This window comes from Apaloderma vittatum, unplaced genomic scaffold (assembly GCF_000703405.1).
Source record: "Apaloderma vittatum isolate BGI_N311 unplaced genomic scaffold, ASM70340v1 scaffold4712, whole genome shotgun sequence".
Taxonomy (NCBI): domain Eukaryota; kingdom Metazoa; phylum Chordata; class Aves; order Trogoniformes; family Trogonidae; genus Apaloderma; species Apaloderma vittatum.
The window spans coordinates 1-14,670 of NW_009705126.1; the positions used below are offsets into that span (position 1 = coordinate 1).

At 41.6% G+C, this 14,670-nt stretch overlaps 1 protein-coding gene across 1 annotated transcript in view; it reads right to left on the reverse strand.

Moving 5' to 3' along the window:
- Positions 1–5,734: 5,734 nt before the first annotated feature.
- Positions 5,735–14,670, reverse strand: part of RORA (RAR-related orphan receptor A) — a 17,487-nt gene continuing 8,551 nt past the window's right edge. Inside the window, exons 4-9 of the mRNA XM_009865263.1 lie at positions 12,155–12,276; positions 10,893–11,025; positions 10,111–10,218; positions 8,759–8,869; positions 7,991–8,103; positions 5,735–6,720 (exon numbers count right to left, since the gene is read on the reverse strand). Coding sequence (XP_009863565.1) covers positions 6,556–6,720; positions 7,991–8,103; positions 8,759–8,869; positions 10,111–10,218; positions 10,893–11,025; positions 12,155–12,276 — 752 coding nt within the window. The 3' untranslated portion in view covers positions 5,735–6,555. The remainder of the gene's footprint in view (positions 6,721–7,990; positions 8,104–8,758; positions 8,870–10,110; positions 10,219–10,892; positions 11,026–12,154; positions 12,277–14,670) is intronic.

Below are 14,670 nucleotides of genomic sequence, written 5' to 3' on the forward strand. Positions count from 1 at the left end.
TGGAGTTGCTACATGCTAGCAGGAGCTCGGTTCCTTCGGTTAGGAAATGCCGCCAGTGGTTGCAGCGGGCTCGCGCTCCTGCCCCGGAAAGAAAGTAAGTGAATTCTGACACAGGAGCCCCGTGACGGAATAGGGCCCAGAGGGACTGTGCTTTCAGAAAGCTTGAGAAACACTGACTTAGGAGGAAAACGAGTATATAAAGGACATAAAACACCAAACCATGCAGATGTTAACTGAAAGGGGTGATGGCACGCATCAAGTTCAACGACCTGACGGTGAGGTTCAGCTTGAAGAAGTAGGAGGTGGTGAGGGAAGACGTACAAGTGAGGGTGTGGCAGAAGGAACGAACCCATGAGTACTGAGCTGAAGCCTTTATCACGTTTTGTTTCCTATTTGGATAGCCTACTTATTGCTATAAAGTTATTGCTATATTCTACCACTGATAAAGGCAAACCAAAAAAGGGAAACGGCCACGCTACGTATGAAAAAGGTAGAATACAGCTTTTGTTTTGATGTTAAAATTCTACTTAGTACCTGAATAAAGAGAAGACTGTCTGTTACCCTAAATGTTATGTGTCATTCCCCTCAAGTCCAGTGACTTAGGATTCTTTAACGAGCTATTATCACAGTACTAGGATTAAAGCACATACTGCAACGACATTAAAATAAATACTCACTTAAATCTTACAACTTTTCTTTTTGTTGCTGTATTTGGTATCTGGATGCATTTGCCCTCATTTCCACCAAATGATTTACTGGCAGGAATGTTTAAGCATAAAGAAAATAGGAGGCTAATATTCAAATATATTTAGGAATTAAACTTTTAAAGTAATAAATATTAGTATCGATAATGAAAAAATAATTCTAATAGTTATATTTCTCCAGCTAAGGAAAATAAAGATGTTTCTTCTGTGCAATCTGAATCAGCCAGCACAGCTATAGATTTCATATATTGAATACTCAAGAGAAAATTGGTTATTATTTTTGGATATTGGATAGTAAATACTGTTTCTGGCATTTATATCACGACGTTTATCTACATTGGGAAGTTTAGGAATACGCAGAGAAAAAAAAATAGGCATCGTCTGCACAGCTTATACTGTGCAACCTCTTTTGTTTGTCAAGTACAGGCTGGGGAATGTCTCTGCCAATCCAAAAAAAAGGGAAACTATGTAGTTTAAAAGATCTTGTACCTATTAATGGTATGTTTAATCGATAGGCGAGTACGTAGAGAAGAGGTTCTGTCATCGGAGTTTTCTTCTACCGAAGATGCCAGAACACAGACTGATCAAGAGGTCGGACTTGCCAAGCAGCCGTCTGCCTTGCAACGCCCTTCCAGCCCAACTGGGAAACCGGACAACAGGTTTCCCTATTTATTACCTTTCAGCAAACATCGGGAAGCCACATACCGGGCAAAAAACCTCCTCCACTGCAAAATTGATGCTTTTTGCAAGCAGACAGACATAATTGCTGGAGAAACTCACTCTCTTGCCAATTTAACCGAGTCCTGCAACCTTGCTCACTTGGTCTGTAGTTGCTTTTTTACTTTTCTACTCGCGTTTTTCAACACGTGACTTGGTAATCCCTCGGGGTGGCTGGGTTCCGTGCGCTACGTCTGAAACTGCCGTCAGCCTCAGCGCTTCTCTCCCGGCGGGTTTTTTGGCTTTCCCCGGGAAGCGTGTGCAGCAGTGCCAGACAACGGGCGGAAGGGTTGCTCCTGTCTCCTGCAGATCTGGGTTTCTTTCTACGAGAGACTTCGCTGCCGAAACCTACTCCTCACCTTTTTCATCCTTACTGCGCTATCAGAAACTGACTGGTTCTCGTCGACGGTCTATTTTAAATAGAGAAAACCCATTTTCTATGGCAAAACGCTGAAAGTCAGCTGGAAAAATAGTCCTATCGGTATAAAAACGTCCAGAGGAGATTGAAATAAATGGGTCAGCGTTTCTTTATTTTCGAAAACGGAATTGCAGAAAAGCTTTGCGCTGCTTGGCGTACTTTTGTTTCGAGTAAAATAAAAGACCAAAGAGCAGCTATACTGCAAAACTAAGAGAACGAGGCACGCGTACAGCATTCAGATAAAAAAAAAATAAATTTAAAAAATCCAGTTTTCTTGTGCCTGGGGGGGTGGGGGGGGAGAAGGCGGGAGGGAAGAAATATTAGCATATTTTGTAAAAAGGAATTTGTTCCACCAGTAGTACTGGCCACCCTGTTGAAGAGTTTTAGAAGATCCCTGAGCACATTAGTTTCTGACTCTTAACCCCGGCTCCAAAATGATAGGGCTCATGTTGTTGCTAACGAGATGGATTGTCATTCACAGTTAAGTCAATCATAAGGTGCTTATCTATTTACCCTTTTTTTTTTTTCACCAATCAGCACAAAGAACTGTCAGAAAATAATTTTTTTCTTTTAAAAAAAACAATAAAAAGGGCATAAAAATTTAAACAATCAATGTTTTGTGACAGTGGTTTAGGATTATTATCTGGCTGCCCCTCAACAACAGACAAGTGATTCAATCGACATTCCTTAGCAAAAAAAAAAAGAAAAAAAAGAAAAAAAAAAGAAAAATCCTGTACAAATATGTATTTTTCCCTGAGGGATCAAGGTTACACCCGCAAGTGCTCTATGTACATATTGCACTGTAGAGGAATGAAGAACATGTGCAAAAAAAGCAACAATGATTGAAGCTTACTAATCAAACCTTTTAATCGTGACTGCTATGTCATCTTGCATTTTGGAATGTCGGAACACAGCTATTCCTTTAGTCTAAAATGTAAAAAAAAAAAACCCAAAACCAAAAAAAAAAGAGAGAAAGAAAAAGAAAAACACACCTCTACTATGGCACATTCAATGAAATAAAAAGTTTTCCAAAGACAAATAGACAAATTCCATCAAGAAAATAATACAAAGTTCGTTCGTTTGTGGTTTTTTTTTTTAGTTTTTTAGAAAAATTACATTACTTTCTTTCATTGTTTCACATTACAAAATCTTTTTTTTTTTTTAATGTTTACACAAATCACATTTTATTGCAGGAATATTTCAAGTGCCATCAAACATTTATAGAAGGGTTAAAAAAATAGAAGTCTCTCTAAAGTGGTCCAGACAAGGCTTTGTATAGAATAAATCTTTTTTTTTTTTTTCCACCTTCTATTTTTGACTTAAGTATTTTGAATACATTTTCTTTATTCCATTGACACTTAACAGCCTAGAAGCAGCCACTCACACATACCCACGCGTAGATTCATGTGCGCGCACAAACGTCCTCTCTCACACACACACACACACACACACACGGAGATCTTGGTATCCCTACTAAGATCGAGAAGCTTTAATAAAGAACAACCAAACTTAAAACCAGTCTCCCTTTCCACCTAATCCCATCGTTTTTGAAACGTCAAACAACACCCGAGATGCTGAAGTCTATTCGGGCGGTTCCGATGCCAGGATGGTAGAGCGTGTCTTTCCCAAAAAGTCAGAAAAACATCCCCGTGGATACGTGTAACGCCCCGTCAAAAAAAAATCTCTTGGCCGACTTTAAGGGACGCGCTGTTCAAAGCCAACAAATTCTTCCTTCAGCTACCCCCGTGGTTTTGTTTGCAGCGAACTGGGCCGATTCCGAAAACGCTCGTGTGAATATTCACTGATCCCCAAATGTAGTTTTTAACTGAATATTCAGTTGATCACCCCGTGCCGGCCCGTAGTCCCCGAGTTTCTACAGAGCGCATCTCCTCTGCCCCTGGCGTTCTCGCCTGCCGCTCTGCCCCTTTCCTACGTCGCCTGTCAGAAAAGCCTCCTTGGCAAGAGAAGCCTTACCAGGACGCCTGCCACGCCACAGCCCTTTTTTCCCCTCTCTACGAAAGAGCAAAACAAAAATAACATTCTCTTGCCAAGTGGCTGTTAACCGCGCTCGGGAAAGCACAAGGCAGCGGGGATACGTCTGCACGGCCCGATGGAACAAGGGGCCGGTACCCAGGAGCTCCCATGGACAAAAATGACAGCGCTTCCCGGCCTGGCCCTATCTGGACCGTTTTTCCGGTTACGTATTTCACTAGTAAATGCTCCAAAGTCTGTGTTGTCAATGACTTCTGGGTGTAAATACGCTGACCTAGATACCAAACCAAGCCACCGGCACCTGGATGCCTGGCGTCAAGCACTAACATCCACCAGGAGAAGGTAAGAAAAGGATGCGACCGGGAATTAATCCCAAAAATCTTTTGCCTGGTAGCCTACTTAATGTCAGAAGTAGGAGTTGTATCTTGCTCTCTAGGAAAGTACGGGTCTTACTTCATTATTCATTAGTCGACACTGAAATTAAGTTTAGTTGATCTTTACAGGACTAGCACCTAAGGCTGGTCACATTCAGAAAACATTTGTTAGTTCAATGGGTTGCTTTTAAAACTAGGACCACACATTAGACTGAAAGTACCAAATCATGCCAGTTACTCCGGTAAAGTAAACAATGGTTCTAGGAGAAGTGTTTCAGTGAGACTCGGTGAGAGAGCACGTGCCGGGCTGCGAGCCGCCTCTTCTAAACTTTTTAATAGGTGTCGTGTCTCAATTTGAGCCCAAACGAAATGTTCCCATCATAGAAGAAACTTTTTTTTTTGCTTACAATAATGCACTTCTTTCTGAAACAGGCTCCAGTGTGCTTCTGTTCACTCCTATCGCTTCTCAACGAATACAATACACGTAAGAGATTGGCTGCCCTTGGAAATTAAAGCGGTGGAGCACATTCTCATTCCTTTTTCTTTTTTAAAGTTCCCGTACTTCATCAGCAACTTGATTTGCGTAGGCCTACAAGGCACCCAGTTAGACATCTCATCCAAACCATCACTCTGTGATGTCGTTGATTGTGAATCGGCTGCCTTCCCAACTAGGTTTACTTGCCAAATTTGCCCAGAGACAATATTCTTCACGAAGGGAAGGGTAATCAATCACGATAAAGACTGCAAAAATTCGCCTTATGGGTCGGTTGTGCAACGTGGGAGTCTCAATTTCAGAGTGACGGAATGCGGATTTACGATATTCATGATTTCCAGGCGTAATACAGAGTACAGGACACGGCTCTCTAGCAAGGGTGTGCCTTTGCTTTGTTAGCCTGTCCTCACCCGATAAACTTTTAAAGTGCGTCTTTTTAAACGAGGAGAGCAAGGGACTTTCTGTTGGGTTACCTGAAATTGCACGGCTGGATGCTGGAAGAACACGGGTCAGTTGTCTCATCTCCCTGAAGTCTAAGACAGACCTACGGATAGGCTAGAGTTTGGAGTCTGAAAGCATTGTTTACAATACGGAGTACGAAAGTAGGTATTATTATGTATAAAAATCGCTTTTCCACATACGTGTCGTGCGCACATACTTTTCCTGTAGATGCAGACTTGAGTAAACACCTTCAAACCTGGATTTACGGCGGGCAGAAACACGCTTGGTTGTGAGCAGCTTCACTTTCAAGAACGCCGTGTTACTCATTTGTCACTGACCTGTAATCGCTTCGTTCAACTTTCACCACGGAAACTCGGCACCTTTGAAAATGAGGCTTTCGACTTGTGCACCTCGGGCACGGAATTTTAAACATCCGGGTTTGAAAGATTTGAAAATAAAAGTACCTTTGAATTTAACAGCAGAAAAGCCCGTTTCAATTTAGAAAACTGTCATTATTTTTAAGTCTTTTTTTAAAAAAAAAATTTGTAATCATTTCAGGATATGACCAGCCTCTCTTTAAAAGTAACATGGAAAACAGCAGCATAAATACCTCCCAATGTACCAGTACCTGCCAAACCTTTTTCAGTTAAACTTGAATTTCTGGTGCACATGCAACACAACAATGAACACGCTAGCATTTAATTTAAAGAAAAAGGTGCAAAATGAAAGTGCCTTATCAATTCAACAAGAAAAGCTATACCAGTAACTACATTTTATATTAATTAAAACAATATATAAACAATATCTCTTTTGCTATATATAGTCTTCATGCCCATTTACCCTGTAATATATTATAATGCTATTGTTGCTATTGCTATGGACCCTTTTCATGCCGTTCTGTCTACTGGCAAACAGTGGTAGGTGAAAAAAATCGTCCTTCATGAAACAATGAGCAAGTTGTGCAAACTGATGCTGAACTCTCTGCAATGCACACCAGTCGCCGATTATTAGGTGGACTCTCTGTTCTGATCAACAAATTGATTGTTCTGTCAAAAGTCTGGGCAGTGAACTACAAGAGAAAAAAACGACCTTCTGACATTAGTACCCTCAGTCTGTGTAAACAGAGGTCAAGGATTGAGGAGTTGAGACAGAAAAAGGGTCCATATTTGTAGGCATAATGGAAATCATATGCATGAGAAAAACAAGTTCAACTTTGTGTCATTGTTTCCCATCCTTCGCCTGACCCCGACCGCCAAGAGATGTGCAGTGTGTTGGCTCCCTAGGTCTGTGCAGGGCCATATAAAGTGTCTTGGTTTGCCTTTTTTTTTTTTCTTACTTTGTTTTTTTTTTTTTCCTCCTTTCTTTCGTTTTTAACGTTTGTACTTCGGACATTCTAGAAGTGTTTAGGTGATACGTTTACCCATCAATTTGCATCGCTGGCTCAAATTCTGAAGTGAACAACTCCTTGTAAAGTGGAGGAAAATGAAGTCGTACAATGTCTGGGTATATTGCTTTAAATGCCATAAGCTTTTCTGTATGTCGTCCACACAGTGCTCTTAAAGTAGACACTTTGCATATTAACTGCAAAAAAACGAACAGAAGTCACAGGGTCATACATGGAACCAGGCCTCCCAGTCTTGCTCTTAGGATTAAAGCTCTCTTAAACACTTTACCTTAGCAATGACATTTCAGAAGTGTTGTCGTGAATGTTTCTTATGTTAGATTTAAAAAAAAATAATGAAAAAAGACACTACAAAGCTATTTAAGTAATAGATAAATGCTATTTGTGAAATCATCCTTTCTTAACATTCCTAGGAAGATGCATCCGTAGGTGCCTGCCAAGCACTGCACCTATGCAGAATTATTGCACGGCTGGATCTTCAGCCACGCAGCTTAGTCAGTCCTGGCTACTTTTAAACCCACTGTGAATATAGCGGAGGGAACTGGAAGTGCAATAGATAGGGCATTTCTAATTTATGCCAAATAAGGCGAAAAGGAACAGACCAGAAAAAAACCATGCACTTCAAAATTATCACTAGGGTACTCCCTGAACTTACTGAGTAAATTATTGGTATCAAAGCACAGGGAAGAGACTTTCTTCCAGCAAAGGTATTCTGGGAAGAGAATCACATGAGCTAGGATTTGAAATGAGAGCGATCTGAAAAGCCGGGGCTGGGCGATCCTGCTTCGAAGCTCTGTGGTGTGACTTGGCTTTCCAGCTGTGCAGCATTCTGGAAGGAACTCCCTCTGTAAGGAAGTCCCTATCCCTTCCCTGTACTCCAGATTTGTGTTTTCTGACGTCACACACCACTTGTCCATTTTTGAAAAAAAAATGTGAAGATATGTTAACATAATAATGTAGTATTTTTTTTTTTTCTCTAGGTATCGTATTTGGAAGAACTCCTTAGAAAAAAGGCTGCGTGTGGCACTTCTCGTGGAAGACTGAAAAACGAGGTTAGTGTGGGTATTGCATGTTGTAACAACTTCCTTGTCATGCAGGCAGGGATTTCACAAGGATTAAGTCATGCCTGTTGTGGAACTGAAATAGAATTCTGTGTGACAGGCCAGCTGGGTAGGAGAAATTGGATAAAAAACCTACATTGCTCTTCATAAGATTCAACATTATACTTCTTTTCAGACCATTATCAACATTGTTCCCTAGTACCTCATCATTTTACCTCTTCTAGTTCTTAGTAAATAGTTTCAGCTCAGCACCTCGACTTCGAACAAAGAATTCTGAGGTTATAAATAACAAATGAGCTGCATAAAAGCTTTTACAAAATAATTAGGACACCGTTCATGAGAAAGCGCGCTTTGACAGTGCCGCAGCACGGCACGGTTCGATTCTTACCTTTGTTAGAATTCCGTCTTCTCGGTGGTTCTTCTGTAGGACATGCTGAAGCGCTAGCTGGATCTTCTGCTGGAGTTTTTCAATTTTTACTTTCTCCTGAAGCCACGAACGATCTAAACAGAAACGGAGTTAACGCTTCTAGTACTGTACGCATCGATCTCTGCACTAGGAAGCACTAAGTCTGTTACAGATTCATCTTGTTCGCTGCCTTCCTTCCACTTATTAGACACTCTCGTAGAGAAAATTAATAGGCTTTGGTGCGTATTTATCACGCGCGTTTAAAATTACTTTTATAAAGCCCTTAATTAGGAGAATGCAGAGTATCCGAGTAAGATTTATTAATCATTTGCTAACAAGGTCTGTCGAATGCAGGATATTTACAAAACGAAGCTCGCGGCTTTTTAGTGGGAAAGCGAATAGATCGCGTAACCAACAGGTAGTTGGAGCAGATCTTCCTAAGATCTACAGTGACATACAGCAAAGTCTGAAGCAAATATTTGGCTATCAAAAAAAAAAAAAAGAAAGAAAAAAGAGCAGCTCCTAAACTTAGCATTTTCCTAGCAGAAAAATACTATTAGATTAGGATTTCCAACTTCACCGATTTATTCCTGAATTCATACTTTTGCTGTGTTTACTATAATAAAAATTGTGGTCAAAAAAGAGGATGACATTTCACATTGTCCGACAGCCTTAACGTTACCATTAAAACGACTTCAAAATATAAACGGCCTGTACCAAATAAACCCAGAGTAACCCTTTTTCTCTTACCTGCCGACATTAAAACAAACGCGGAAAACAAAGCTATCTCATCTTCTGTCAGGTGCATAGAACATAAACTTTTTCCAAATTCAAACACAAAACTAATGAAGTCTTCACAACCTGCCAAAAAGAAGGGACAGCTCATGGCACGTTGTTTAGAAGTAGTTCGGAGCTACAGAGTTGTCGCTTGATTCTGATGAAGATGGAAAATGGATGTAAACCACTTTTACACGCTCCACCTTTTCCGCATTTAGTTCCTTTTGCCGTAAACAGGGCTAAAACTCAAGCCATCTGTGTGGCCAAAAATTGGCTTAGCTTTGTTTCTGTTCGAAACGGAACTTTCTCATGTCCCTGCGGACTGGAGGTTCGAAACGTGCACTTGGGAAGTGCTGATTTTCAGACTCCTGAGCACAGGGAAGAGGCGGGGAAGGGAGGCGTAGAAGGAGCAGAGGGAGAGGCCGAGGTCTGAAAGCTTTTCCTGCAGCAAAGGAACTCTGCCTCCTCCTTTCATCCCTTCTCTGGCTCGCACAGGTGCGAGGTGGGTTACGGCTGCTGCTACGCACGCGGTTACACCGACTGCCGAAGCGGAGCCCTGACCGAAGGAAGAGCGCTCTCGTCTGCAGGTCTCAGCCCCAGCCCAGCCCCAGTTTCTGGGTGTCCTCGGCAACACGTGGAAGTTCTGCTTCACTGGAACCCACAAGGGTATTGTCTGAAGTGTTTACACTCAGACCTCCTTCCTTGAGGTGTTTTAAAAAGCCAGAGAATGCTTCAGTCATTGCCCGGCATTCTCAGCTGCCGCCCTCCAAAAGAGCTTACATCCCGAATCTATGCCCAGTGAAATGAATCCTTTTCAAATTAGCAAAAATACACAGAAAAAAATCTCAAAATTATAAACTGTGGTTTAATAAAAAAGTTAATTTATGGTATTTTACCTGCAAGTAACCGGACTTTGCATATTACAAAACACTATTAACGTTTGCACAGCAGTAATGTCAGTATATCCAAAATCAGCTTTAAAATCTGCTGCCTTTTCCAACAGGATATATAAAATGTTACATTAGAGATGAAATCTGGGCTTCTGGTCTCAATACCTGTGCCCAAACTGCTCTACCCTGATGCAAATGTTGAATTTCAACCCCACCAGGCCTTTTAGTGCATAGAGGTAAGCTGTTTTACCTCCCCAGATCAGCTCGGCCTCAAACAGAGCCGGCATGTCTGCTTACAAAATCAACAGTTAGAGCTCTGGAAATCTTTTACTGGAATACCATAGCCTGGATTTTTCAAAGCAGCCGTGCTCTTGCTTTTCCACCTTATTATTTTTATTCTGTTTCTTTAAGACACAACACTTGACATTTCCTTACCTAAGGACTTGAAAACCTCTGGGCTAGCATACTTGCCATCAAAGTAGACTGTGTTGTTCTGGGAGTCAAAGGCACGGCACATTCTGATGAACACAACCTCTAAAGACCCTAAAACAGAAAAAGCGCGCGTTTGATTCTTCAAGGAGAGACTTCAGTGACAAAGAGCGAGCAAGGCTCACAAAAATTTCCTGTGCTCTGCATTCAGTATCAGTCCAGCAGGGCGGTAGTTTTCTGGGGTGTAACAGCATAGTTGGATTTGCTCGTTGAATTAAAGAATTCTTAGAGACCCCTTCAGAAGTTTTTGCAAAAGCAACTTCATTAAGGCTAATAAACTCTAAAAAATTTGATTAATGAAGTCTCTGAAGTCAAAGCAGCTCACTCGGCTGCGTGTTCACAGAGTTTTGACAACTTTGTCCCACAGTTGTTAAACTGCATTTCTCCTCCGACGTCTTGCGCTGGATTTTTACACTGAAATATGTTCCTCCTTAGCTCTAAGCCAAAATAAAAAGGTTGCCTCCAACTCTTCCATTTTGACACACCCAAAGCTCCCTAGGTTCACAACGAAAATTTCATACGTGGATTTGAACTTGCTCTGTCTCAAGTGACCAAGACGGTGTATTGCTTCAAACAAAAACACGGGCAATTTGTAAGGTTCTGCCCTTGGATTATTTTAACTGGGCATTGTACAAGACACGTATAGACGCGTATACAAGCCCTGTGCACAGGTAACACCTTCCTCAGGCAAAACTAATAGAAGCAGACCTTAAAACTGACCCACGTACCTGCTTTCAAAAGCACAATTTGATCGTTTTGACACAGTTCCATAAAGCCATCGATGCGTTTGGCAAATTCCACTACGTACTGTATAGCTTCTGTTATTTTGACGGCGCACAACTGCCACATTACCTCCCGCTGCTGTCGGAGAGAGAAGGAAAAGTGAAAAATCACCGGCCAAGGTCTGGAAAGTCGTTTTTCGTAAAGTAAAACTGAGTTGGAAAAAACCAGAAGAACTCAGACTGAATTCCCTCCAGCACTCCTGGCTACAGTTTGCTTATAAGAGAAGTAGAATCAACCTCGAAGTCAAAGCCTTACGTGGATAGATAACAACACAAACACGCAAGATTTCTTCAGTGATGCCAGAGGAGATCCAGGTTGGAGTATTTTTATTTCCTAAGCCAAAAATGTTGAGGTAACTTGAAGTAAATTCTGATAACTTCAGTGGAAATTTCATCTGCTGCATCAAAAAAAAATGCCACTTTACACTAGCAGTGCGTAAGCCCTTCTCTTCTGTCAACTTTGGTTTTTTGTACTGAATGTAAATGAACTAACCAGCTCGTATAAACATTGATGGAGATGACCTTGTTAACAACCTAAAGGCATGCAAGTAGTGATATTTTCATATGTTGATAAGAATTCGGAATGAAATCACTTAACAAGTAGAGAAAAATAGATCCTTCGAGGTTATATATTTTTTGTGCAAATCAAGTTTTCCCAAAGTGGCTATTTGGTAAGCGGTTGGTGGCACGTTGGAAATACGAGCATGGATGAAACCTGACGATACCCACTGGTGGGACGGCAGCAGCGCGTGGTAACGCCGGAGCGCTGCGTGACACCGCTGGGATGGATCAGGATTACAACCGGGAGCTGCAGGTGCTCCAAACAAAACACGCCAAATGAAATTACCAAACTCGGTGGCTTCAGCTTTCTGTTGTTGTTGATGCAGGAGATTATGAATTAAGAAATGAAAATAACGCGCCGTTTAGGATTGAAAAAAGTTCTCTGCTCTTCTCTTATCCTTGTTTCGCAACCCCAGGCAGACAGATTGCAGGGGTAGGGCTTTGCCTTTTGTTGTAAAATGCAAAGGGTATCCTACCCATCTTACCGCTCTGTTGATCCCAGCGTGTTATTTTTTGAAAACACACAAAAGATACACATTCCTGACGGTAAACAGAAAGCAGTGAAAAAGTGAATTTTGCAGTGGAAATAACATGCTTTAAAAAAAAAAAAAGAAAAAGGCATGCCACAGTTTGGCATTCTTTTGTACCTTGTTCTGATAGTTCTCAATTTCTTCCTGCAGAAAAGTCTGCCATGTTATCTGCTGCAGCTCCTCTCTCAAGTACTGGCAAGTTTCCATGTGTGACTTGGAAATATTCTGCGCAAGATGTTCTAAAAGAAAGACCACAAAGTGCCACGCGTCAAAAATGCAAAGCTGTGCCTTCAGACACCAGCAAGCCAACATTTCCCAGTTGCAATGGGGTGGGATGGGAGGGCATGGGGAGAAGGTTAAATGTTAGAGAAAGATGATTTAATTTCTGATCTTCTTGGATTTACGAAAATAAACACATTTAATGCAAACCACTAATAGACTCGGGGAAAACGAAGCAGAAGCGTGGCCCAGCTCCTCGCGGGCTTGGCACACCCATTAGAGGGCACTCGGCGCTCACGCACGCGCCTCTCTCCATCCAGCAAAACCCTTCAGGCAGAGTCCTTCCACCCAGGGGGCCAGATGTTTAGGCAAGCTTGAGTTTATTTTTGAATAAATAAACCTGTGCTGGGGACAGGCTTCTTTCTCACCCGGCGGTGGGCGCGAAAGAAAGCTTTGCAAGGTCAAAGAGCTCCCGAAATAAAGGTGAAACCTGGGAGCGTTCAAGCCACTTCAAGCAAATTCAGGAAAGGGACCTTGGTGCCTTTAGAAAGGTAAAGTCAGCTTTGAAACCTGGGCTGAGGGTTACGCTTAAGTAGAGCCACAGAAAAAAAATCCAAATGACTGGACCTCTCAGGCCAGGGTACAAGAATCTGTGTGGGGACACCAAGTACAGGACACTGTCTGTCACGTACAGGGAATACAACAGCACTGCCGGCCAGGCAGCAGATCTTCAAAACCTAAACGCCGATGTGTTTTATCCAACAGAAGTTTTCTTATAAAGAAATACAGACAGCTACCACCTGCCCAGTGTTCTGTCAAGCTAGCACACGAGGCTGCCTATGAGGGAAAAGTTTATTTTCTACTCTCGTTATCATTAAAAAATACTAGGAAACTACACTTACTAGAGAATCCAGATAATTAATCTAACACATTAAAGACTCAAAGCTTTTTTCTCTTCATCTTTAGAGTAGTTGCTTAGTTAACTGCACATGTTTTTAAATTTCCATATGACATTTAAATTCAAAATATGCTGATTCCTACACCTGGTTAAAAGACTCATTTATTTATTAAGAAATACCTGATCCCATAAACCTTTAGGAACATTTTCAAAAGCATGCTGAGCCTTTAGACATCTGAACTCCACTTCTCCTTTGTCTTTGCCGTTTCTCCTGTGGCTGACCAAACCCAACTCTTTCCAAACTGAGCTGCTGGACCCATCAGTCTGTTTAGCATCACACTGAATGCATTAATAGTTTGAGGTAAGGTTTGATCTGAAAAGGCTGTCTGAGGTTATCTGTACCGCCTGAACAATCAATCACGTACAACGTAAGCTAATCTAGCCTTCGGTTGTCATCACAGCTTTCGTGTATTTCAGAACAATTCTTTCATTTTTGTTCAAGCGTGAACTTAAAACTTCTGCTCTCACAGCAGCAGCCGACAGCATTAACCCCGGGCCGCTGCGAGACACAGAAGGTGACACGTTACCACGTTATTCGCAAACCTTGGCCTCGGTTCTGTTTCACCACACGCCTAAAGACTTCCACTGAACGGCCCCCGCCTTTCTAAACTGAAACCTAAGGCTGGAAGATAAACACTCTACAGACATGGGTTGGTAATGTCAACGCTGGGCACCCAAATCACGCTCTGTAGGCTTCAAAGGCAAGCACTGGGGAAATAAAGGTAAGCAACACCACAAACTTGCTGTTGGCCAGCCTTCCAAACTCAGTAGCTGGTCTAGCAAGAAAAAAAAAGCCCTTTTTTTTATATTTAGATCTTTTAATAACCGCCACGAGAATATTAACAGCCATTTGATTGAGATAAAGCTGCTACCACAGCCTTTATCATAATTTTTTTCTTCTCATCTTTACTCGTCTGTAACTGAAGTCATTTAAACTCAAGCAAGGCACAATAGTTTGGCTGTCACACCGAATTCTAACGCAGAAAACTCCTTTCTGCACCACAAGGATGTAAAAAGTCAGCCTTCTTGTCCCGTCTTCTCTGCGGAATTTCTCAAAAAGCCGTGAACTAAAATCGAGCACAGTTTCACATACGCTTGCCTCTAAAAATGTTAGCCAAAAGAGAAAAATTTCCCTTGGAATACCTGGTTTTTTCAAACTATTTTTAGGTTTTTCATAATGGAATAATTATCAAAAATGCTGCAAAATCAGTTTTTGAATGCCTGACTGCTTATATAAGTAATAGAATCTTAAGGCCACTTCTCTAATGCCCTGTTCCAGTTTGCTTATAACCAGTTCAGGCAGCCCGCTCTAGCTCAAGCCTCAGATGTTGACAAGTCAAAGTTGTGGAACTCAGCCCTCGTGGAATCATTCAGGGAAGAGTTTAAAGTAAAACGTGCTCATTAATGTGGTCTTTATATGGCTTGTAGGGGAAAAAGCAAAAATTGGCAACACTCA